A 25,489-nucleotide genomic window follows, 5' to 3' on the forward strand; every position below is an offset into this window, starting at 1 on the left:
AGACAATATTCCCCATACTCTCTCTCTACTTTTCGGCATTATTACTTTTCGGCATTAGACACTGAGAAGTCATCGTGTTTGGTCCATTATCTACTTTCGGCATGCATCTGCGGGCAGGATATTCTCGGTAGTTTGCTGGGCTCTCCGAGAGGGATGGAGGAATCGAACCCAGATCAGCCACATGCAAGGCAAACACCCTACCAGCTGTGCTATTGCTCTAGTCCAACCGGAAAAGCAAAACAAATAAAATTTCTTAACTCCTTTTTGTGATTAAGAAATGATCATGGCAGCCTACGGCAAGCATTATCCTCAACGGGGAAAAACTAAGGGCCTTTCCTCTGAGATCAGGCACAAGACAAGGATGCCCACTCTCACCACTCCTCTTCAATATAGTATTGGAAGTACTTGCGATAGCTATTAGACAAGAAAAAGAGATTAAGGGCATCCAGATAGGAAGGGAAGAAATCAAACTCTCACTATTTGCAGACGACATGATACTATATCTAGAGAAGCCTAAAACCTCTACTAAGAAACTCTTAGAAACAATAGACTTATACAGTAAAGTTGCAGGCTACAAAATCAATACCCAAAAATCCATGGCCTTCATATATGCAAACAATGAGGCAGAGGAAAGGGACATGAAAAAAGCAATCCCATTCACAATCGTGCCCCAGAAAATCAAGTACCTCGGAATCAGCTTAACCAAGGAAGTAAAAGACCTTTACAAAGAAAACTACATAACGCTACTCCATGAAATCAAAGAGGACATGAGGAAATGGAAACATATACCCTGCTCGTGGATAGGGAGAATCAATGTTGTCAAAACGGCAATACTCCCTAAAGCATTATACAGATTCAATGCGATCCCTATAAATATACCCATGACACTCTTCAAAGAAATGGATCAAGCAATCCTAAAATTCATATGGAATAACAAACGTCCAAGGATAGCTAAAACAATTCTTGGGAAAAAGATGATGGGAGGCATCACCATCCCCAACCTCAAACTTTACTACAAAGCAGTAACAATTAAAACAGCATGGTACTGGAACAAAGGCAGAGCCATAGACCAATGGAACAGGGTGGAATATCCCTACACACAACCCCAAATGTATGACCATCTAATCTTTGATAAGGGAGCAAGAGATGTGAAGTGGAGCAAGGAAAGCCTCTTTAACAAATGGTGCTGGCACAACTGGACAACCACATGCAAAAAAATGGGTTTAGACCTTGACCTGACACCATGCACAAAAGTCAGATCAAAATGGATTAAAGACCTCAACATTAGACCACAAACCATAAGGTACATTGAAGACAATGTCGGCGAAACCCTCCACGATATTGAAGATAAAGGTATCTTCAAAGGTGGCACGGAACTAAGCAATCTAGTAAAAACAGAGATCAACAAATGGGACTACATTAAACTAAAAAGCTTCTGCACCGCAAGAGATACATTGACCAGAATCCAAAGACTATCCACAGAATGGGAAAGGATATTTACACAATACCCATCAGATAAGGGGTTGATATCAATGGTATATAAAGCACTGGTTGAACTCTACAAGAAGAAAACATCCAACCCCATCAAAAAATGGGGCGAAGAAATGAACAGAAACTTTACCAAGGAAGAAATACGAATGGCCAAAAGGCACATGAAAAAGTGCTCTACATCACTAATCATCAGAGAGATGCAGATCAAAACAACCATGAGATACCACCTCACACCACAGAGACTAGCACACATCCAAAAGAACAAAAGCAACCGCTGTTGGAGAGGATGTGGGGAGAAAGGGACCCTTCTTCACTGCTGGTGGGAATGCCGACTGGTTCAGCCCTTCTGGAAAACAATTTGGACGATTCTCAAAAAATTAGATATTGAATTCCCATTTGGCCCAGCAATACCACTGCTGGGAATATATCCCAGAGAGGCAAAAAAGTACAATCGAAACAACATCTGCACATGTATGTTCATCGCAGCACTGTTTACAATAGCCAGAATCTGGAAAAAACCCGAATGCCCCAGAACGGATGACTGGTTGAGGAAACTTTGGTACATCTATACAATGGAATACTATGCAGCTGTTAGAAAAAAGGAGGTCAAGAATTTTGTAGTTAAGTGGATGGGCATGAAAAGTTTCATGCTGAGTGAAATGAGTCAGAAAGAGAGAGACAGACATAGAAAGATTGCACTCATCTATGGTATATAGAATAACAGAGTGGGAGACTATCACCCAAGAACTGTAGAAATAAGTACCAGGAGGTTGACTCCATGGCTTCGAGGCTGGCCTCACGTTCCGGGGAAAGGTCAACTCAGAGAAGCGATCACCAACTACATTGTAGTCGAAGGCCATGTGGGGGAAGGGAGTTGCGGGCTGAATGAGGGCTAGAGACTGAGCACAGCGGCCACTCAACACCTTTATTGCAAACCACAACAGCTAATTAGAGAGAGAGAACAGAAGGGAATGCCCTGCCACAGTGGCAGGGTGGGGTGGGGGGGAGATGGGATTGGGGAGGGTGGGAGGGACGCTGGGTTTACGGGTGGTGGAGAATGGGCACTGGTGAAGGGATGGGTTCCCGAACTTTGTATGAGGGAAGTATAAGCACAAAAGTGTATAAATCTGTAACTGTACCCTCACGGTGATTCTCTAATTAAAAATAAATAAAATTTAAAAAAAAAAAAAGAAATGATCATGGCATTTTTTGTTTCGCTTTGCTTTGATGCCTCATGGTAGGTTCTGATCACATCTAGAACTCTAAGGGCACACACCTTACTAATCTTCCTCTGTCCTGGAAAACACCAGGCTTGCACCCGCCTGTGGCCTTGGCGCCTATTATCTCCATACGCACTTCATTCTCATCCTGGGCAGATTGGTGGTTCTCAAACGTGTTCTCATCTGAACAAATACCCCAGAATACTCCGGCTCCATCCATCTGCAGAAGCACTTTTAGGGCAGCGAAAGAAATGAGGGCGAATATCACAATGGCGAGGAGCCGGCAGTGCTTTGCAGACTTCCTCTGCAAGGGAGGGGAGACACCCAAAGAAGCTGTGGAGAGGATCACAGTGGGGTGCTGGAGTCCTGGGGTTGCAGAGTGAGCAGTGGGCCTGGGACCCCAAAGCCGTAGCTCTACCTGTTCCCCCAAGCAGAGGCGAAAGGCTAATTTGGGACTATTTCATGTCTGTGTATCTTCCAATCTGGACTCTCACACTCTTCTTGAAATCACGAATGAGCTACTTGACATCGGAGTACATATGGGTGGTGCGGCTTCACACTCATCGCTACCACACATGTGTTAGAACGACTTTGGCATCCATTTCAATGGCCCTGAGATAGTTTGAAAACGGATGACTATTTTTAATGTTCATATGCTTTTTCTGCTTCATATGCTTTATATGTTAGGATGGGTTCTGCTGGCAACTAGGAATGGTACCTTAATAGTGTACGGTTTCCCTCTAAGTACCACTAGGGGGTGGTGTATCAAAGAGCTTAATGTAAATCAAGGATTTAGCAACTTGATGAAAACGGGCCCATTAGTTACCAGTAATTTAAGAGACCTGGAAAATTGATGTTATATAGCCTCAAATGAAATACAAATTGTCTGATAGGTTGGCATCTCCAGAATTTTTCCCATAAGAGTTCACACTCATATTTGAGGTCCAATGACTTTTATTTTTTTATTTTTATTTATTTTTTTTTGGGGGGGTCACACCCAGCGATGTTCAGGGGTTACTCCTGGCTTTGCACTCAGGAATTACTCCTGGCGTGCTTGGGGGACCATATGGGATGCCGGGGATTGAACCCGGGTTGGCCGCGTGCAAGGCAAACGCCCTACCAGCTGTGCTATCACTCCGGCCCCCAAAGGTCCAATGACTTTTAAATAAAACAGAGGTAGCTACTCTGGCAGAGAGCTTCTGCTAGCCCCAAGGCATCTGGCTGCCCCTAATGCACCAGCTACCAGCCCAAACTGTAGTATAACACTCAGGGAAAAACCAGAATGCTTCGATCATCTAAGACTTAGTTTAAAGGCCAAACAGGGGCTGGATCGATAGCAGTGGGTAAGGCATTTGCCTTGCATGCGGCCGACTCAGGTTCGATTCCCAGCATCCCATATGCCCCCAGCACCACCAGGAGTAATTCCTGAGTGCAGAGCCAGGAATAAACCCTGTGCATTGCTGGGTGTGACCCCCCCAAAAAAGCATAAATAAATAAATAAAGGCCAAACAAATTTCATGAACCATTAAAAAATAAAAGTAATGAAGAACTTACATATACTTTGTAATTGTTTTAACTTTTAAAAAATTATTTTCAAATAGGTAAAATATGCATTTGGTCAATATTATGAAAGACATGCATAAGTATACCAAATACTTAGTTAATTTTCAGCTTTGCATCACCTCTTACAGGCAAAGGACTAGCCATATTAGCAGGGTTATTTTTCTCATATTTGAAGGGTTCTAGCCACAGCCTTTTGAGTCAAGGTTCTTTCTGCTTGCCACTCTTAGTATTCGGATCTTGTGCCCAGGGCAATGTGACTGCCAAGACTTGTGTCAGCATTTCAGGTTTAAGGAAGGAAAAAAACCAAAGGGCAAGTGGCAAAAGGGAGAGATTTTTCTAATGACGTCTTACTGGCCAGACTGTGTCACATGAGCACCCCTAGCTGCAGGGGAATCTTGGAAGATGAGCTTTGGGCTTTTCAGATCTCTAGTATTCTAGCTAACCTGAAGGGTGAGGACACATTCTCTGCAAGTTTGAATCCTGGCATGGCACCTCATCATCCCTGACTACCACCAGGCCCCTGATGTAGTCCTGAAGGCCACTGGACACTGCCCACAGCACCACTGAGCTAAAGCAGCATCAGTTGCTGGCCAGATCATTAAACTATCTAACCTGTTGGATACTTTTATAAAAGATTAGATAGTTGGCCAAAAGTATCCTGAAGAGTGGCATGCCTTTGGATGACCCCTTCTGGAAAATGGGTCTGAGCATTAATCTGTTAGGTACAACATGAAAAGGAATTATCCTGCTCCTCTTACTCCTTTTCCCCCTTTGGTGACACTGCACTCATCAGTGTCTTAAATATTCATGTACTTGTATGTATCACGGTATCACTGTCACTGTCATCCTGTTGTTCATTGATTTGCTTGGGCGGGCACCAGTAACGTCTCCATTGTGAGACTTGTTTTTACTGTTTTTGGCATATCAAATGTGCCACGGGTAGCTTGCCAGGCTCTGCCATACGGGCAGGATACTCTTGGTAGCTTGCCGGGCTCTCCGAGAGGGACAGAGGAATCGAACCCAGGTCGGCCATGTGCAAGGCGAACACCCTACCCCCTATGCTATTGCTCCAGTCCTGAGAAGACTCAGAAAACATGGAAATTAAGTTGAGTCTTTGTTCTAATACCAGGGACAGGGGTGTGTGTGTCTGTGTGTGTGTGTGTGTGTGTGTGTGTGTTCTTTGCCCCTCCAAAAACAGGTGCCCAGCACTGCAACCACCAACTCTGGGTCACGTCCAACAGTGCTGGTCCCCACCCTGACCTCCCTGGTCAGGCTGGGTCCTAGGGTGCCATGGTCTTGGGCCGGGGCCCGATATTAACAGGGCTTGGAGGAACCACTCAGGCCACTGCTGCCATCAGCTGAGGAGCCAGCCTGGCCCATTCCCTGGGAGAGTTTTTAATATCAACTTTCAGCTATATGAGGGTAGTTTGAGCCGAGACAGGTGGAGGGCAATGTTGGCTACACTGGAAGAGAAAAGGCCTATTTTTAAAACTTGGGTAGCACACTGGCACTCATACCAACAAGTTCTGGAAAGTGACCTGCCCCTATCAGTTAACACTAAGAACCCAAGATAGATCTCCACAAGAAATAATAAAATTGCTATTTAGGAAGAGCCACTGGCAGCGTTTTTGCTTTCTCTAATCAGTGCTAATTTTTGCTGATGGGTACTAATTTTCACTCTTTCATGGACAGGCAGTTGTATTTTTTCATTTAGTAATAAAAATAAAGTAAGAAGACAATGCATAAATAATCAGTGTTGGATCTTCCAGAAAGCAGTTTTCCCTGAGGGTACATTGTAAATTCATTTTATTTCAAGCTTACTTATGCCATTGTCTAGTACAACAATGGAATTTTCTGAGCCATGAGCATTGAAAGTATATAGTACATATACACAAAAAATTTTTCATGAGGCAGTATTTTTTGAAGTTTACTTTTTAATTAAATTTTTTATTGAGTCACTGTGAGGTACACACTTACAAAGTTGTTCCTGATTGAGTTTCAGTCATATACCAATACCTATCATATTCCAATACCTATCCCTCATAAACCAATATTTACACATGTGGTGTATTCTTTTACTTTAAATTTTTATTAGTAAACACCGTGAGGTACAGTTACAAACTTATGAACTTTCATGTTTGTATTTGGTTTACATCCCTCCACCAGTGCCCGTTCTCCTTCACCAATGTTCCCAGTATCCCTCCCAACACCCCCATCCAAACCCCCACCACCCCACCCTGCCTCTGTGGTGTATTCTTTTTTTTTTTTTTTTGCTTTTTGGGTCACACCTGGCAATGCACAGGGGTTACTCCTGGCTCTGCACTCAGGAACTACCCCTGGCCGTGCTCAGGGGACCATATGGGATGCTGGGATTTGAACCCGGGTCGGCCACGTGCAAGGCAAACGCCCTACCCGCTGTGCTATCTCTCCAGCCTCTGTGGTGTATTCTTTAAAAAAAATTTTTTTATTTTATAAAGTAGTTCACAATATTTGATCACATTTAATATGGAAACACCAATCCCACCACCATGACACCTTCCCACCACCATATTTCGAATGTTTCCATCCTAAACCCCAATCAATCCCTGCCCCAAAGCAGAACCAAAATAACATATTTTGTATTGCTTGTTATTAAAAACCACTGAAAATACTACAAAAAACAAAAAAGTATCCTTAGAGGAAATAGGGTGGAGACTGTTGTATTTCACCTAGGGGTCATTAAGCCCTTCTATAAGAGATCACAAACATGTTGTTAAAAGTTGAGCTTTGTGTGATTTTATATATGTATGCATATGCATTATATATGTATGGATATATACACACACATATATATATGCTTACATATATCTGTTAAAAAAATATTTCCCTCTAAGATTGGTTGCCTCCTACTTTGAACCCTATCAAAAGTGGTGCGGTACTCTTGGAGTATGGGTAGGGTGTGTAGTATGAAGTGTAGCGTGGCCACAAATGCAGCTGTGCAGTCCAGGAATAGGTTCACTCATGGGTGAGGCTTGGCCCGAGCATGTGGAGAGAGTCCATGAGCATGACGCTGGTTGAGTTCTGGAGGTTTTCGGCCGATGGGGCTATGTCCCTCGGGGTGGGGAGGGGTCTCATCCACCCCCCTCTGGGGTACCCCAAGTGAAACAGCCTGGCGCAGGGTCTGGCGGCATGGTTCTATATATGTACTCTTCTATTTTCTATGTCTTCAACTCCTTTCAGCTCTATTTCTGGTTTGTTTGTTTGTTTGTTTGTTTGTTTGTTTGTTTGTTTGTGTTTTAAATGTGTGGGGCTGGAGTGAGAGCACAGCGGGTAGGGCATTTGCTTTGCACGCAGCCGACCAGAGTTCAATTCCCAGCATTCCACATGGTCCCCCGAGCACTGCCAAGAGTTATTCCTGAGTGCAAGGAGTTAACCCCTGCGAATTGCCACTGCCAGGAGTTAACCCCTGTGTATCGCCAGGTGTGACCCAAAAAGAAAAATAAATAAATCAATAAAAACCTGTGCCATGGGGCTGGAGCAATAGTACAGTCAGTGGGGCACTTGCCTTGAATGAGGCTGACCCGGGTTTGGTTTTTGGAATCTACATGGTACCCTGCCAGGAGTGGTCCCAGGGCGCAGTCAGCACTGTGCACTGTGGGGCATGGTCAACAACAACAGCAACAAACAAGAAAGAGAAAAATCCGTGTTCATGAACATCAAATAGTGCTCTCAGTTACCAAGTTTTCCAGTCTGAAGTCTGAAAGCATCAGCCTTCAATTCTTTCCTACTCCCTCTGCAGCTTCAACCCATGATTTGTTTCTTTTATGGGACTTACTTGCTTTGGTATCTGAGACAAATTCAAGTCAGTCATTTCATTCTACTCCATGGGGTTATGGGTTCCGGGAGGGAAGATGCTACTGCCTTTGTCCAGCGCTTGTTCTGACACATTCATTTTCCCCACACAGGTTCCCAGCCCATAGCGGGACTCCGACTCCTGGAAATGGAAGGCCATACTGCAGCGATGATATTCGGTAAACAAGTATGACAGATTGTAGGAAAAGAAATAACCTGGCGTTATTTTTTCCAAGAGTCTTATGACGCTGAGGAAAATTATTTTGCTCAGTTTCACTTCAGTGCCCAATGACAGACAGGTCTGTGCTGGGCTTAGGGGCCAGACAGGCCTTTCTTTTGGCATCCGTGGGTAGGGAGTGGTCCTCCCCATCAGGCTCCTCTTCTCTTTAAGAAAGTTCAAGGAAGAAACCAAGTAACACCTAGTCACCTGCCCCAGTACATTTGCATGTAGGGATATGGAAAAACTATAACAATGTAGGCAAGGTTAGAAAATACATTATGGATAGCTTTCTTTAAAATTCACTCTCTGGGGCTGGAGTGATAGTAGAGCAAGTAAGTACTTGCCTTGCATACTGCAACATTACCTTGCATATACTAAGAGCAACTCCTTCATGTAGAGCCAGGGGAAGCCCCTGACCATCACTGGGTGTGCCGCCCCCCAAAATAAACCTACACCAAATATTAAATTAAGTTAAAAATAATAAAATTCACTTTCCTACTGCAATTTTATTTTTACAAAGCTAGAAAACTCTTAGTTATGTCTGGCTAGTTTAAAATGTCAAGGTCTTAGAAAAGATGAAGTCATGAAATTTGCATTCAAGTGGATCTACATGGAAAGTATCATGTTAAGTGAAATGAGTCAGAAAGAGAGAGACAGACATAGAAAGATCGCACTTATCTGTGGAATATAAAGTAACAGAATGAGAGACTAACACCCAAGAGAAGGAGAGATAAGGACCAGGAGGTCTGCTCCACGTCTTGGAAACTGGCCTCACATGCTGGAGGAAAAGGCAGCTGAGATAGAGAAGGGAACACCAAGTAAAAAATGTTGAGAGGACCCATTCGGGTTGAAAGATGCGTGCTGAAAGTAGACTGTAGACCGAACACGATGGCCACTCAATACCTCTATTGCAAACTACAACACCCTAAAGGAGAGAGAATGAAAGGGAATGCCCTGCCATAGAGGCAGGGTGGAGAGGTGGGGGATGAGGTGGGGGTGGCAGGAGGGATATTGGGAACATTGGTGAAGGAGAACGGTGGATGACTGGTGGAGGGATGGATAAACGATCATTGTATGACTGAAATGCAAACATGAAATTTCCTAAGTTTGTAACTGTACACCACGGTGATTCACGAAAAAAAATTTTTAATAAAGTAAAATAAAATGTCAAGGTCTTAGAACAACACATAGGTTGTTTAAATCAGACAGCTTAATTTTGGGGGTAGGTATCCAGATTTTTTTCTTTTTTTTTTTAATTTATTTATTTTTAATTAGAGAATCACCGTGAGGGTACAGTTACAGATTTATACACTTTTGTGCTTATACTTCCCTCATACAAAGTTTGGGAACCCATCCCTTCACCAGTCCCCATTCTCCACCACCCGTAAACCCAGTGTCCCTCCCACCCTCCCCAATCCCATCTCCCCCCCACCCCACCCTGCCACTGTGGCAAGGCATTCCCTTCTGTTTTCTCTCTCTAATTAGCTGTTGTGGTTTGCAATAAAGGTGTTGAGTGGCCGCTGTGCTCAGTCTCTAGCCCTCATTCAGCCCGCAACTCCCTTCCCCCACATGGCCTTCGACTACAATGTAGTTGGTGATCGCGTCTCTGAGTTGACCTTTCCCCGGAACGTGAGGCCAGCCTCGAAGCCATGGAGTCAACCTCCTGGTACTTATTTCTACAGTTCTTGGGTGTTAGTCTCCCACTCTGTTATTCTATATACCATAGATGAGTGCAATCTTTCTATGTCTGTCTCTCTCTTTCTGACTCATTTCACTCAGCATGAAACTTTTCATGCCCATCCACTTAACTACAAAATTCTTGACCTCCTTTTTTCTAACAGCTGCATAGTATTCCATTGTATAGATGTACCAAAGTTTCCTAAACCAGTCATCCGTTCTGGGGCATTCGGGTTTTTTCCAGATTCTGGCTATTGTAAACAGTGCTGCGATGAACATACATGTGCAGATGTTGTTTCGATTGTACTTTTTTGCCTCTCTGGGATATATTCCCAGCAGTGGTATTGCTGGGTCAAATGGGAATTCAATATCTAATTTTTTGAGAGTCGTCCAAATTGTTTTCCAGAAGGGCTGAACCAGTCGGCATTCCCACCAGCAGTGAAGAAGGGTCCCTTTCTCCCCACATCCTCTCCAACAGCGGTTGCTTTTGTTCTTTTGGATGTGTGCTAGTCTCTGTGGTGTGAGGTGGTATCTCAAAGTTGTTTTGATCTGCATCTCTCTGATGATTAGTGATGCAGAACACTTTTTCATGTGCCTTTTGGCCATTCGTATTTCTTCCTTGGTAAAGTTTCTGTTCATTTCTTCGCCCCATTTTTTGACGGGGTTGGATGTTTTCTTCTTGTAGAGTTCAACCAGTGCTTTATATACCATTGATATCAACCCCTTATCTGATGGGTATTGTGTAAATATCCTTTCCCATTCTGTGGATAGTCTTTGGATTCTGGTCACTGTATCTCTTGCGGTGCAGAAGCTTTTTAGTTTAATGTAGTCCCATTTGTTGATCTCTGTTTTTACTAGATTGCTTAGTTCCGTGTCACCTTTGAAGATACCTTTATCTTCAATATCGTGGAGGGTTTCGCCGACCTTGTCTTCAATGTACCTTATGGTTTGTGGTCTAATGTTGAGGTCTTTAATCCATTTTGATCTGACTTTTGGGTATCCAGATTTTAGTCTCTTTTTATGGGGCTGGTATAGAATTCTAATTCTACACAAAGTTATCCATTTCCTTTGCCACTCCCCTTTCCTGTTATCCACACTCCACATGACTGGAAATCCATTAGCTTTTTACACGTCAGCTCTGGAAAAAAAATTAGAATAAAATTTTCCTTATAACTTAGTGCAGAGAACTTAGAAAAGATAGGTAAGAAAAAAATTAAAATTAAGTCCATATGTGACACTACCAACCAAAGATAAGCTTACCAAAGATAAGCTACTAGTTTTTTCTCTGCATTCACAGATTTTTATCAAAAGTGAAAACACATTGCATACTTCTGTCTCATAACTTGCCTTGTGTTTTTTAATGTAACCAAACCATTTGTTAAGCTAGGGAACAAATTATGGGTAGTTTTATTTAAAATTTCATTAGGGATAAGAGTTGAAGGAACTTTCCTCAACATACATTTCAAAATAGTATAAAATTTCATTGGTTTCAGCTCCTTTAAAACCAAGTCTAGGTTATCTTAAGAATGAACAAATCTTGGGGGCTGGAGAGATAGCACAGCGGGTAGGGCGTTTGCCTTGCACGCGGCCGACCCGGGTTCAAATCCCAGCATCCCATATGGTCCCCTGAGCACGGCCAGGGGTAATTCCTGAGTGCAGAGCCAGGAGTAACCCCTGTGCATCGCCAGGTGTGACCCAAAAAGCAAAAAAAAAAAAAAAAAGAATGAACAAATCTTTATTTCCAAGGCAAATCATTCAACCAACTTATAATCTGCTTGGGTTCTTAAAATGCCTTCACCTCTCTAACAATGGGATATGAAGTCCAGTGATACTTAAATATATTATAGATATTAAAACGTAATATCTGGAGTGATAGTCCGGCAGGTAGGGTCTTGCATACAGCAGACCTGGGTTCAATCCCCAGCATCCCATACGGTCCCATTCTCTTATATATGGGCTTAAACGGCTCCAGAATGAGATACAACAAACTTCACACACTTCCCTCTTATTGTGGTGGGAAGATGCTCGATGGTTGGGTGGGTGTTTGAATATTATCTATAATGAACTATTGCGAACTTCTTTATGAAAATAAAATGTATAAAAAATTTTTAAAAAGAAAATTATTCATCAACTTCAGGGCCACAATTAAAGATTGTTTCCCTAATATTCCTTCCTCTAGACCTACCTCACATTCATGTACCATTTTCTATTTGCTAAGTTCCTCTAGTTTAGTTCTATTTTTGAAAAACTATTGCATTTTTCCTATATTATTTAAAACCCCTGCCCTTCATTCTTCAATTTTTCAAAAGAAAAATCATTTTTTTTCTGTCCTCCACACATTTTTTACATACACACATTTTCCTTCATTCTTTAAAATCCTTAATTCCCAATAAACACTAGAAGCTGCAAAAGATTCTCTAGCAGTTTATATTAAACAACGACTCTTCACATTTCCCCCTTCATCTCTAGCTGCTGGCCTTTCACGGTCAATTGCCACAGTCAAGGTCAGTGAAGTTTTATTTTGTCCAGCTGCAGTATAAATAGTAAAAATATTATTTTCACCAAACTTTGAAAGTGTTTTTAAGATTTTTTTCTATATACAACCCAGACAATTGAAACAAAAATAATATGAGTGTAGCCTTTATTTTTAAAACAAGTGCTAAAAACAGTTTAGAAAAAAGAGATGGAGTCTTAGATTACCTAAGTTATTTTGAAAGTCAAATTTTTAGTTGTCTTGCCTAATATTTTGTTTTATCTCTTTTCTATCCCATTTTTAAAATATCCAGTTTTATCTTGAGAAAGAATCTTCCAACAAAATGTTTTAATTTCCTTGCACCTTCTCACCATAAAGACATTATTTTGTTCTCCTGGTATTGAGTCATTTTTCTTATTTTTATTAACTTTAATTTATAAAACATTTATAATTGTTTAACCCTTAAAACTTCCATTTCTGGGGCTGGAGAGATAGTACAGTGGGTAGGACACTTGCCTTGCATGTGGACAACCTGGGTTCGATCCCCGGCATCCCATATGGTCCCCTGAGCACTTCCAGGAGTAATTCCTGAGCATCAAGCCAGGAAGGAGTAACCTCGGAGCATCGCCAGGTGTGACCAAAACAGCAACAACAACAACAACAACAACAACAATAACAACCTTTTCATTTCCTTACTCCAAAACATCCCAAGGTCTCCCTGGAGGTGAGGAAGAAGAGTGAAGAAGGGGGCCTGTTACTATTCTCAGCACTCAGGAAGACAGTGGCAGGAGCCAGGAGCCAGGGGAGACACACGGGCAGCTGCTGAGGTGGCAGTTTGGTTGGCAGCAGCACAAGAGAAGATTCGGCGGGGAGGAAAGGATTCAAGCTCTCCATGGGATGTCTGTGCTTTTCATCTTTTTCTTCCTGGCTTTACCTACCAGAGGAAGGAGTGAGCAGTGCCTTTCCCTCCGCTGTGCACTCTTAAGTGGAGATGTCATCTGAAACTTGGCCATATCATAAACGCTTCAGTGTCTGATAGTTTATCCCATCCACAGACACTTAACAGAAACAATTCTAGTTGTAAGGCTGTGTCATAGTTTAGGGACACCCTGAAGGGACATCTTCCTTCAAATTCTAGTGCATACATCGCCAAAGAGAGAGTCTCTTGCCCATGTACCTAGTTGTCTTCCCCGGGACCCCTCGGAGTGGGTGGGCTCCAGCTTCTCTCCCCACCCCTAGCAGAGCTCCCGAGGCTGAAGACCTCCGGAGCCACAGCCATGCTCAAGGCCCCTCTGCACATGTTCGGACGAGCCTCACACATGAAGGTACCAGCAGAGGAACCCAGGTGTGTGGGACCTGGGCCTGAGACCTCCAAATCTGCTCGGATTGAGACTGGGCCTCTTCCACCCAGATTTCCCATTTTCCAGTAGCTAGGCGGTCACACCTAGGGACTGCCTCCGGCACCGTGTAATCCCACCAACAGCCAACATCCAGAGACTTAAAACCAAGCTCCCGGAAGCCTGCCGACCATCTTATAGCCTACTTCTCCCTCTGGGAGAAACTGGCAAGCTACTGAGAGTTTCCTGCCCACATGGGAGAGCCTCACAAACTCCCCATGATGTATTCATATGCCAAAACCAGTAACAATTCTGGGTCTCATTCCCCTGACCCTGAAAGAGCCTCCAATGTGGTATTGTTGGGAAGGACGAGTAAAGAGTCTTCTAAAATCTCAGGACTAGGATGAATGGAGACATTACTAAGACCACTCAAGAGATTCGACAATCAATGGGATGATGATGATAATGATGATGATGATGATGATGATGATGATGATGATGATATAATATAGCCAAACAGTGTAACAATAGAAAATTGTTTTCTTTCACTCATGAACCTCTAACTAAAGGTGGTGCAGAGGCTGGAGAGACAATATAGCAGGTGGGGCACTTGCCTTGCCATGTGGCCAACCCTGGTTCAACCCTTGGCATTCCTTTTTGTCTCCTGAGTAATTCCTGAGTACAGAGCCAGGAGTAACCGCTGCACCCTGCCAGTTGTGGCACAAAAAACAAAAATCTAAAGGTGGTCTAGGCTCCTTGTATGATCTGGGGTAGTGAGGGGTTGATGTCATTGAGACTGAGTTTCCTACAGCAAAGCACAACAGAACAACAAATACAAAATACAACACACAACACAAACAGCGAAACTGAAGCACTACTGGAACTCCTTTAAACACAAATCCTCCCAAGAGGGAGACAGAAGGTAGAGCTCACAAGGTTTTATCCATTCACCTACTGGCCTCAAAGACCCAAGGGTCCCAAATGGCAGAGTCCAAATGACAAGTCCAAATGACAGAACTTATGACAGGCTTACTAGTATTTCAATAGCCAAGACCCAGGGCTAAGACCAGAGGGCTTTTAATAGCATACACTGAGGTCGTAACCTAATCTTTGAACCCATCAACTTCTTCCAAACCTTTTTTTCCCCTCCATCAACACAGGATTTAGGGCTTCTGGCACCATGAAGGGAAGGAAAAAGCAAGTCCTCAAGATAGATAGGTCTTGGCAGCTGCTGGGAACCCCAAGAATTTCCTCCCGGGGTCAGCTGGCCTTGAACAGCCAGCATGCATCTGACGGCTGTCATCAATCCCAGTAACGTGATAGGGCGTGACCTGGTGCACTGTCATGGCCAACTCCTCCACAACTGAGAACCAGGAAGGCTAAATGATCTGGAGTGAAGAACTAATGCTGCCATCATTGCCAAAACCTATTACTGACCCAAATTTGCGTGCTTGGCACTTGAAGGCCAATATTCAATAGGTGAGAGTTGGTGTGAGTAAAATGGGCTTATTCAAGTGCTAGCAATGAGATGCTGGACTTGTTCCTCTAAAGCATCTTGACCTCAGACTGGGGTCCATAGTTTATACAGGCTGGGAGGAAAATAAAGAAGCAGAAAACTGTGAGAAGTGGGTCTGTGGGAGGAGAAAGTCTTCTCAGGGGGATTAGGGCTGAGTCTTCTTCTTTTTTTTAATTTATTTTTTTAATAAGTGAGTCACCATGAGGGTACAGTTACAAATTTACCCATCTTCGTCCTTGTGTTTCCCTCATACAATGTTTGAGAACCCATCCCTCCACCAGTGTCCATTCTCCACCACCAATGAACCCAGTATCCATCCCACCCTCCACTCCCAGCCCCCCCCCACCCCACCCTGCCTCTTGCGGCAGGCTTTCCATTTTGTTCTCTCTCCTTTTGGGTGTTGTGGTTTGCGATAGGGGTATTGAGCGGCCATCATGTTCAGTCTCTAGTCTACTTTCAGCACGCTTCTCTCTTCTCATGTGGGGTCCCCAGCCACATTTTACTTGGTGTTCCCTTCTCTATCCGAGCTGCCTTTCTCCCAGCATGTGAGGCCAGCCTCCAAGCCATGGAGCCAACCTCCTGGTATTATATACTGCTATTCTTGGGTGTTAGTCTCCTATTCTGTTATTTTATATTCCACAGATGAGTCAATCTTTCTATGTCTGTCCCTCTTTCTGACTCATTTCACTTAGCATGATAGTTTTTATGTTGATCCACTTATATGCAAATTTCACGACTTCATCTTTTCTAACAGCTGCATAGTATTCCATTGTATAGATGTACCAAAGTTTCTTTAACCAGTCATCTGTTCTCAGGCACTTGGGTTTTTTCCAGATTCTGGCTATTGTAAACAGTGCCTCGATGAACATATAAGTGCTGATGTCATTTCGACTATATCTTTTTGTTTCTCCGGGATATATTCCCAGAAGTGGTATTGCTGGATCAAATGGAAGTTCAATTTCTAATTTTTTGAGAAGCGTCCATATTGTTTTCCAAAAGGGCTGAACCAGTCAGCATTCCCACCAGCAGTGTAGAAGGGTCCCTTTCTCCCCACATACTCTCCAACAGCGGTTGCTTTTGTTCTTTTGGATAGGGCTGAGTCTTCTTTAGGGTAAGGAGTTCTTAAGCATGATAGGCTTCAGGGGGCTTCTCAGAGAGTCTGGTGCTTGTTTCTCAACCCCTCCATCCATCACTGGAGCTAATTCAACAACACAGTGTTTAAGAACAACTTTCAGGATTAAGAGGCAGAACAAAAACCCAGAGGAAACAGATGTCAAGAAATACATTTGAGGGGCTGGAGCAATAGCACAGCGGGTAGGGCGTTTGCCTTGCACTCGGCCGACCCGAGTTCGATTCCCAGCATCCCATATGGTCCCCTGAGCACCACCAGGGGTAATTTCTGAGTGCATGAGCCAGGAGTAACCCCTGTGCATCGCCGGGTGTGACCCAAAAAGCAAAAAAAAAAAAATACATTTGAACTGAGGCTGGAGCAACAGTACAGTGAGTAGGGCATTTGTGTTGCATGCAGCCAACCTAGGTTTGATCCCCGGCATCCCATAGGGTCCCCCAGCACCGCCAGGAGTAATTCCTAGGTGCAGAACCAGGAGTTACCCGAGTATCCCTATTGTGACTCATATACCAAAAAAAAAAAAAAAAAGGAAAGAAAGAACAAGAAATACATTTGTGAAGACACAATGAAGACTTCAATGCTTGATGACTTACAATTGGGCTTATTTGGTCCTTCGAATACATCTGTTTCAGGAGTTTCAGAGTGGTTTCAGCTACATCTTTCGACTGGCAATTCCCAAGCCAGTAGTATCTTTTTCTTGTGTTTGGGCTTAAGCCCTACATGACTTCTGCCTCTTACACTCTCTAGTCAAAGGTCACAGTCACACATTAAGCTCAACTACATCTAAGAATGAACTTAACATCTTCCTCAACATCTTTCTCTGGAAGAGCTTGGGAGATCTTAAGACTCAAAAGGCTGGGGCTGTCTTAATAGCTCAAAGGGCTGGTGTGAAGGCTTTGCATGCAGGAGGCCCAGGGTCGGTTCCCAGGTCCCTCAAAGCAGCGCCTGAGCACTCTCGAGTGTGGACCCCAAGCCCCCTGTCTTCCTCCTTAACTCCCTCACTCTGACTCCCCGTTTCTGCCAATGGTAACATTGTTCTCCTAGTCATGTAAAGCATGAAATCTTGGTGTTCTCTTCTCATGATAACTTTCCATTAAACAGGGCACCAAGATCCTACTCAGATTTCTACATCTTGTCCAATTTTCAAAGTCTACCTCAAGTCACCTCAGTGCATGAAACTTTTCCTTTCCCCCTCTCCAGTCCTAAAGGGAAGTAGAGGGCAGAAGAAATATGTGAAGAAATGATTGAGAGACTTCTCAGAATTAATGAAATCTGTAAGTCTATAGAAAATTGGACAAAATATAGATCCATGAAGGCAAATGAACTGTAAATACAAGAAACACACCCATAAATTCTAAATTTAATATTTAAAAAAATCTTCACTTTGTATGACTAAAACCCAATCATAAAGTTTTGTATGCTCTATTTTATAGTAATTCAATTAAAAAATTTAAATCTTCAATGAAGGAACATCATAAACAAATCACTGAAAACTGCTCCTGTTTAATTATTTTGAAAAACTAGAGAAAGATTTCTAATCATCCAACATTAAAACTATGCTTTTCATAGAGGTACAAAATTAAAGATGACAGCATTATTTCTCATTAGAAACCTATGTGAAGGCCTGGAGCGATAGCACAGTGGGTAGGGCATTTGCTTTGCATGCAGCCAACCCGGGTTCGATTCCCAGCATCCCATATGGTCCCCCGAGCACTGCCAGGAGTAATTCCTGAGTGCGTGAGCCAGGAGTAACCTCTGTGCATCGCCGGGTGTGACCCAAAAACAAACAAACCAAAACTCCTATGTGAGTACAACAGGACAATGGAGCATAATCTTTGAAGTTTGGAATGGGGGGCGGGGGAATTCGACAACCTAAAATTCCTAAAATTCTACACCCAAGGAAACTATCTTTAGAAATAAAGGCATTTTCAGATATATATAAAAGCCAAAAGAACTAAACAGGAGCGGTTGCATGCTGAAAAAAAAAAAAAGGATGACATCTTCTGGCAGAAGAAATAGATCAAATATGAGTCTACAAAAGTAATGAAGAACGGTAGACATGCTAACTAAATGGGCACATATGTACCTTGTTTAGTTATTTTTCTCTTTAAAAGACAGTGAACTGTTCAAAAATGGGAAGGGACAGCTGGACAGACCAAGGAGGAACTTGATCATTCATTCATTTGCTTTGAGTAACTTAATGTCATTCAAGTGGTGGAAAGACCAGGAATTTTGTAAACCATGACAGACACAAAGCTCCTTTCTACAGACCAGAAACCGTTATGGTTTTGTTGGACTCCAGGGCAAATACTTTTCTTCTTGGTCCTTGGCTCTTCCTCTACCCATGCTTTGCTCATACACACACCCAGGATAATATTTGCACAGCACATGGGAGTTGCCAAGATTCCCATGTCTGTTACCTTACTTGAACCTAAGAACAACTCCAAAAAAGAGTGTAGGTCAGGGGCTTGCTTCTCCTTGGTTTTATGGGAGCAAAAACTAATACTCAAATGCCAGTTCAATTTCACAGGCTAGAACTAAATTTTCTACCTTGAGATTCAGCTGTTCATTCCTCCCACCCCATAATGCATATTTTGTGTGCCCTGACTACGGATTACTTGATAACATGAATCTTGCTCCTAAACTATTCTCATACTTGAAGCTACAAGTTTTACAGGAAAGTAAGGCAACCTCAAGAAGTAAACGAGGGGCTGGAGCAATAGCACAGCGGGTAGGGCGTTTGCCTTGCACGAGGCCCACCTGAGTTCAAATCCCAGCATCCCATATGGTTCCTTGAGCACCGCCAGGGGTGATTCTTGAGTGCAGAGCCAGGAGTAACCCCTACGCATGGCCGGGTGTGACCCCCCCCAAAAAAAAAAAAAGCAAACGAAGGTCTATCTTCTTTTCAAGTCAATGCTTGGGGATAATTTAAAAATATTCCTCCTTTAAAAACAAATGGAATCTGAAACCAGCACATCTATTATTTGCCTTGAAGGAACACGGGAATAATTAGAACAAATTAAGTTCCACATGACTATAAATAAATTTGTCACAAATAGGTGTATTAACCTACACTAGGTGTAGGTAATCTCATGGGAAGTCACTTGGTTCATAAAGCAAGAGCACTTAAATATACTTGGACTTACATGTGTACATGATATACAATTTGTATTGCACTGGAGCTATAGCATAGTGGGTAGGGCATTTGCCTTGCATGCAGCCGACCCGGGTTCAATTCTTCCATCCCTCTCAGAGAGCCTGACAAGCTACCGAGGGTATCCCGCCCACACGGCAGAGCCTGGCAAGCTACCCCTGGCGTATTTGATATGCCAAAAACAGTAACAAGTCTCACAATGAAGATGTTACTGGTGCCTGCTGGAGCAAATCGATGAATGGGACAGTGCTACCGTGCTACAGTATGTATTGAAAATAACCTATAAACACCTCTACAGTGTTAACACTGTAGATTCTTTTCTTTAGCAAACATGTATCTCCCATACCCTCCATTTTGTTTATGTGTGCTTAGTGCTGCAGACAGAACCAAGACCACATTGTGCTCTTCACTGACAGAAACAGATGCCAAATACCATGAAATCTATAATGGAGGGACACCCTAGTGAGACAGAAAATGCTCTATAGCCCAGAAAATAGTACACTATCTTCCACTACTGAAAACTGGGAGCACTCTTGGATACATTTATATCTTTTGAAATAGATTATCCTTTATTTTTAGTGATGATCTGTAGGTATTTATGAATGTAAAATGACAGTCCAAACAATTAGAAATCCATCTGAAGACTATGTAAAAAGCCAGGTATGAGGTTCAGGAGAACATACCTTATGTGTATACACACACACACACACACACACACACACACACCCTTACATAAAAAATTTATGTCTAGTTGTCAACTGTATACACACACAGACAAGCCCCTATGTAAAATATATTCATGTGTCTACAAGGTAAATGTACATAGGCCATAAAGAAATTTAGCTGTGGGGTCTAACGCTGGTCTGCTTCTGCTTTCTCTCTAGCATCCCTGTTGGCCAATAGATACATTTTAACTTGATGGCCTAAGTGTATACCTAGTGTTCAACATAAAATATGGGCCGTTGCATGAATTATGTCATTTTTCTGGTAAACTACCAATATTAGAGCAATTTCTGGTCTGTGGTTCAGACAACTTATCTTCAGTGCAAAATTTAAATAGTGTTTCTGAGTTAACTGGATTAAGGAAATGCTTTCCGGTTAAAATATATCACTGCAGTCTCAAAGTACCAAAATACCCTGGGGCGGTCTAGACTTCATGGTAATGGAAAATGTTAGCCTTTAGCTCCCAAAAAAGGGTAACTGTTTTCACAAAATGACAACAGTAAATATTTAAGAGATTTATTAAAGCATCTTATCACAAAGATGGAAATACATACAAATTAGAAACATGCAGTCATCATTTCCCAAAGTCAAATGAAAATGGAATTGTTTTCTGGTTTTCATAGCTGAAATTTTCCAATCTTCTACCCAACTCATTCACCCTGAATATTTAATCCATTCTTCCTGAAAGTATTCAGGGTAGCAAATAACTAAATGCAAACTCTTATGTAAAAGAAAGTGCAAAGTTATAAAAGAAATTATGTGGAGAAACGTCTCCTTCCCACCCCCCAGTTAAAGGCAAACAATGGCACTTTGCTCTTGCTTAACCTAGATTGTCTTCAAAAACTACTAAAATGTAATAGATTTAAAAAACAAAAACTTTTAATAGATATTCAAAAAGCTTGTTAGTGTTTGAAAGTTAATGCATAAACAAAGTATAATGTAGTTTCTATCAAACAAGTTTGAAAAGCCCTGTATCGCAGCATCCTGTAAAAGAAACAAAACCAAAAGCTGGTATAGAGTTTATTGACAAATGCAGAATCTCTTCAGGCAGGGATGTAAGGAGGCGGTGGTTCCTTCTCAGGCATCTTCACGGCCATTTCATAGGTAGGCAAAACATACTGAAGGCAGAAAGAAATCATGTAAGACTTAATTCTCCTTTAAAATCCTACTGGGGACAATGCAGCTCTCAGGCTTTAGGGCCTAAACAGGGGAACACATGCACCCGTAAAGGACAGCCAAGAGGAGGTGACCAGTAACAGAATTTTCTAAGCAGGTGAGACGTCTGAGCCAACGGGGAGGGAGGGAGGGAGGGAGAGTGCACTGATAGCACTGAAGGAGAGAGGGCTGAGGGGAAGGGAGGAAGCAGCTGAAGGAGATAAGGATGAGGAAAAGGGAAGAAGCAGGCTGAGGAGAGGGGTGAGAGGAAGAGAGGAGGCAGGCTGAGGAGGTAGGGGTGAGGGGAAGGGAGGAAGCAGACTGAGAGAGGGGTGAGGGGAAGGGAGGAGGCAGGCTGAGGAGGGAGGGGTGAGGGGAAGGGAGGAGGCAGGCTGAGGAGAGAGGGGTGAGGGGAAGGGAGGAGGCAGGCTGAGGAGGGAGGGGTGGGGGAAGGGAGGAGGCAGGCTGAGGAGGGAGGGGTAAGGGGAAGGGAGGAGGCAGGCTGAGGAGGGAGGGGTGAGGGGAAGGGAGGAGGCAGCCTGAGGAGGGAGGGGTGAGGGGAAGGGAGGAGGCAGGCTGAGGAGGGAGGGGTGGGGGAAGGGAGGAGGCAGGCTGAGGAGGGAGGGGTAAGGGGAAGGGAGGAGGCAGGCTGAGGAGGGAGGGGTGAGGGGAAGGGAGGAGGCAGGCTGAGGAGGGAGGGGTGGGGGAAGGGAGGAGGCAGGCTGAGGAGGGAGGGGTGAGGGGAAGGGAGGAGGCAGGCTGAACTTTGCTTCTGGACTGAGCCTGTGCCCACAAGGCCCCTTGGCTCTGCCCCCTGCCCTGTGCTTCATCGGGTGCGAGGGCCAATCAACCTCTCTGCTGGTGGCACTGAGCCATGGCAGAGGAAGCCTCCGAGGGATGTCGCCTCCTGAATTCCATCCCTCTGCCCTCTGCTGTCACCGGGCCGGTGGAGGGCACAAGCATGGGAAGGGGCGTCTGACCGAGAGGCCCCGGGTGTGGTGCGCTGCCCGTGAAGGGCCACCCACCGGCCACACGCTGGAAACTCAGGAAGCTAGAATGGGCACCGCCAGAGGGGCCCTAGAAGCCCACCTCCCCCTGCCCACTCAGAAACCCACCGCCCGCCAACAAGAGCTGCTCCCTTGGGTCACAAGGAAGTCTTTGAAAGCAGCACGAGCCTCGGCTGGGGGTAACGCCAGGAATCACCAGTCGGGGGGTCTCGCGCTAGGCAAGCAGTGCTCGGGCTCCCCGGCCCACAGAGCCAGGAGCCCAACTGGGAGGTGCTGAGAGGCTGGAGGATTTAAGCTCCTCGGCCAAACCGTAACAGCACCGAAGAGCGAGTCAAGAGCCCGTCTCTTTCCCAGGAGGAATCAAGAGCGGCTGGTGAAACTGCAACATACAAAAAGGTGGTTTCACCTGGGGGGGTGTTTCAAAGGCAGGATAGACGGCGATCTCCGGCATGTTCCTGTTATTGATGTACTTATAGCAGTTCCAAACACAGTTGATTAGGTACGCCTGAAAGAGCAAAACCGCAGTTAATCCATGGGAGAAACGCAAGACCACCTGCTCTAAAACAAAGTGACTCTGATGTGTGTCCCTTCGCGCCCCCACAACTTTTCTTTAGGAGAACTGACCGGTGTGAACCTACCCCCCATCAGGTTCTTTGTCTACGTGATTTCATTTGAGTGTTTCAAGCTTTACTGTCACCCTATTACAGAGAAACCAGAGTTGGGATTTCACCTGAGGTCTGACAACCATTGTGCTCGCAGAAGAAATTCTGAACCTTGAAACTTTCAAGACACTTTCAATCCAAATCATGAACACTTCAAACATAAGTGTTCCTTATACTTAGGAAAGACCCTGGCACTTCTAACCATTCTCTGGAACGAGAGGGAGGACCGTCCCCAGAGGCTGTGTCTTTTACAGTGTCAGAATAAACACAGTCACTAATGGGAACCTGAAGAAGAGAATTCCCCCAGAAGGTTTAGACAACAGCATCACCAGGGTACCTGTTCCCCCAAAGAGTAACTCACCTTAAAAATGATGAACAAGACAAAGAACACAAGCACAATGAACAGGAGGCAGCTGGAATCCAATGCCAGGAGGTCATCTTTATAGGGAAAATCAGGCTAGAAAAAAATGGAAGGCGAAGTAAGAGGGAGAAGACAGTGACAGTGAAACTATTCTATCTGCTACTACAACGATGGATTCATGCCTTCATGTGTCTGCCCAAATCCACAGAAGGTCCGAACCCACAGCAAACCCTCACTGTAAACTATGGCACTGGGGTAAACAGCTGTTCAACAATGGGAAGAAAAACACTTCTGGACACTGGGAAAGAACTGTGTGCTTGTGTGTGTGTGTATGCGCATTTGCGTGTGTGTGTGTGTGTGTGTGTGTGTTTGTGTGTGTGTGTTCGTGCGCGAGTGTATTTCTGGGGTGGAAAACAGGTGGTACAGAAACTACTATCTGCTCAATTTTGCTATAAGCTTGAAGTTGCTCTAAAAATCTATTGATTTCCCACATTATCTACACACTTTAATTCGGCCATGGCATCTGCACTTCATGATAACCCAGAGGGCATCTAAGAGTACAAAAGTTAGAAGAGATTCTAGTAAGAGCTTATAAATAAGACTAATAAACACTGACTAGAAAATTAGCCACAGTGTAAATTTACTCTTTATTTTACAGTTTTCTGGCTCTTGGAAGAACACTAACTCATACACTGAACCCAGATCCATCTCTCACCACCAGGTCCTTAAGGTGGGAGGCACAAAAGTTTTGTGGGCCATTTTAGTCAGACACAGGCAACGTGATGTTTTTTCTAAAAACCAGACATCTATCTCAACTCTTTGGAGGACGGGGTTCCAAGACGCCCTGCCACCTGTGATATACCAGACTAGAAAGACTGTTCGACTTCCTGCACAGACACTAATGGTCTGATGAGGACGAACAACTGCACTCATGCCAATACACACGGAGCATCTCCTGTGTCCACAGCACTGAGCTTGAGTTTTGGGGGAATGAGAGGACGAGAGATATTTAGGATTCAAAAGCTGAAAAGGGCCCTCAAGTCTACAAGAATCTCCAAGTCTTATAAGTGATTTATAAAGAAAAAAAAAAACCAAAAAAAACCCAGGGTTGGTAAGATTATGGATTTCATCACATTATTGTCATGACACATCGTGTCTTTTTTTTTATAATCTTTAAAAACCCATAAGTTCACAGAACAGTTGCATCCCCCACTTTTAGTTAAAAACTGACATTATACAGTGAAATACAGTAGTACAAGTTTCATTCTGAAGTTCTCATCTAAGAAATTTTATACTACTTCAATATTGGATTAATGTTTCATTTATATTGAATGTTCTACGTCTATTCAGGTGATTTTGTTGCATCTATGAAGGTTTTTATTACAGCCTTTGACTTACTAATGCATAGACTTAAGCAGTATCTACTTTTTTTTTTTTTTTTTTTGCTTTTTGGGTCACACCTGGCAATGCACAGGGGTTACTCCTGGCTCTGCACTCAGGAATTACTCCTGGCGGTGCTCAAGGGACCATTTGGGATGTTGGGAATCGAACCTGGGTTGGCTGCATGCAAAGCAAATGCCCTACCCGCTGTGCTATCACTCCAGCCCCAGTATCTATTTTTTAACACAAAACACACCTGTACTTTCATAGGCCTGTTCAGATTTTCCCTTAAAAGTTTAATTCTCTCCTCACTCTTAGCACATTGTGTATTTGTAAGTTTTGTCTACTTCATTTTAATTTTAAAGTCTCCTAGCACAGAACTATTTATATTACTAACTTTTAAAATTTATATACCTCCAAAAAGGGAAAGTTTTTTGAAATAAAAAACTTTTTTCCAGTTTACTTACAGTTGTGTGGAATGTCAGGAGTTTAGCTTCAATCATGTGTGTGTGTGTGTGTGTGTGTGTGTGTGTGTGTGTGTGTGTAGGTGTCACCACCTCCACAATAAAAAAACAAACAAAACCATAGCG

General features: G+C 43.5%; 1 protein-coding gene across 1 annotated transcript in view; it reads right to left on the reverse strand.

Annotated features, from left to right (window-relative positions):
• Window positions 1-20,836: 20,836 nt before the first annotated feature.
• LAPTM4A (lysosomal protein transmembrane 4 alpha) overlaps window positions 20,837-25,489 on the reverse strand; it is a 33,155-nt gene continuing 28,502 nt past the window's right edge. Inside the window, exons 5-7 of the mRNA XM_055122547.1 lie at window positions 23,520-23,615; window positions 22,903-23,001; window positions 20,837-21,452 (exon numbers count right to left, since the gene is read on the reverse strand). Of these exons, the coding sequence (XP_054978522.1) occupies window positions 21,378-21,452; window positions 22,903-23,001; window positions 23,520-23,615 (270 nt within the window). The 3' untranslated portion in view covers window positions 20,837-21,377. The remainder of the gene's footprint in view (window positions 21,453-22,902; window positions 23,002-23,519; window positions 23,616-25,489) is intronic.

Source organism: Sorex araneus, chromosome X (assembly GCF_027595985.1).
Source record: "Sorex araneus isolate mSorAra2 chromosome X, mSorAra2.pri, whole genome shotgun sequence".
In the NCBI taxonomy this organism is placed as follows: Eukaryota; Metazoa; Chordata; class Mammalia; order Eulipotyphla; family Soricidae; genus Sorex; species Sorex araneus.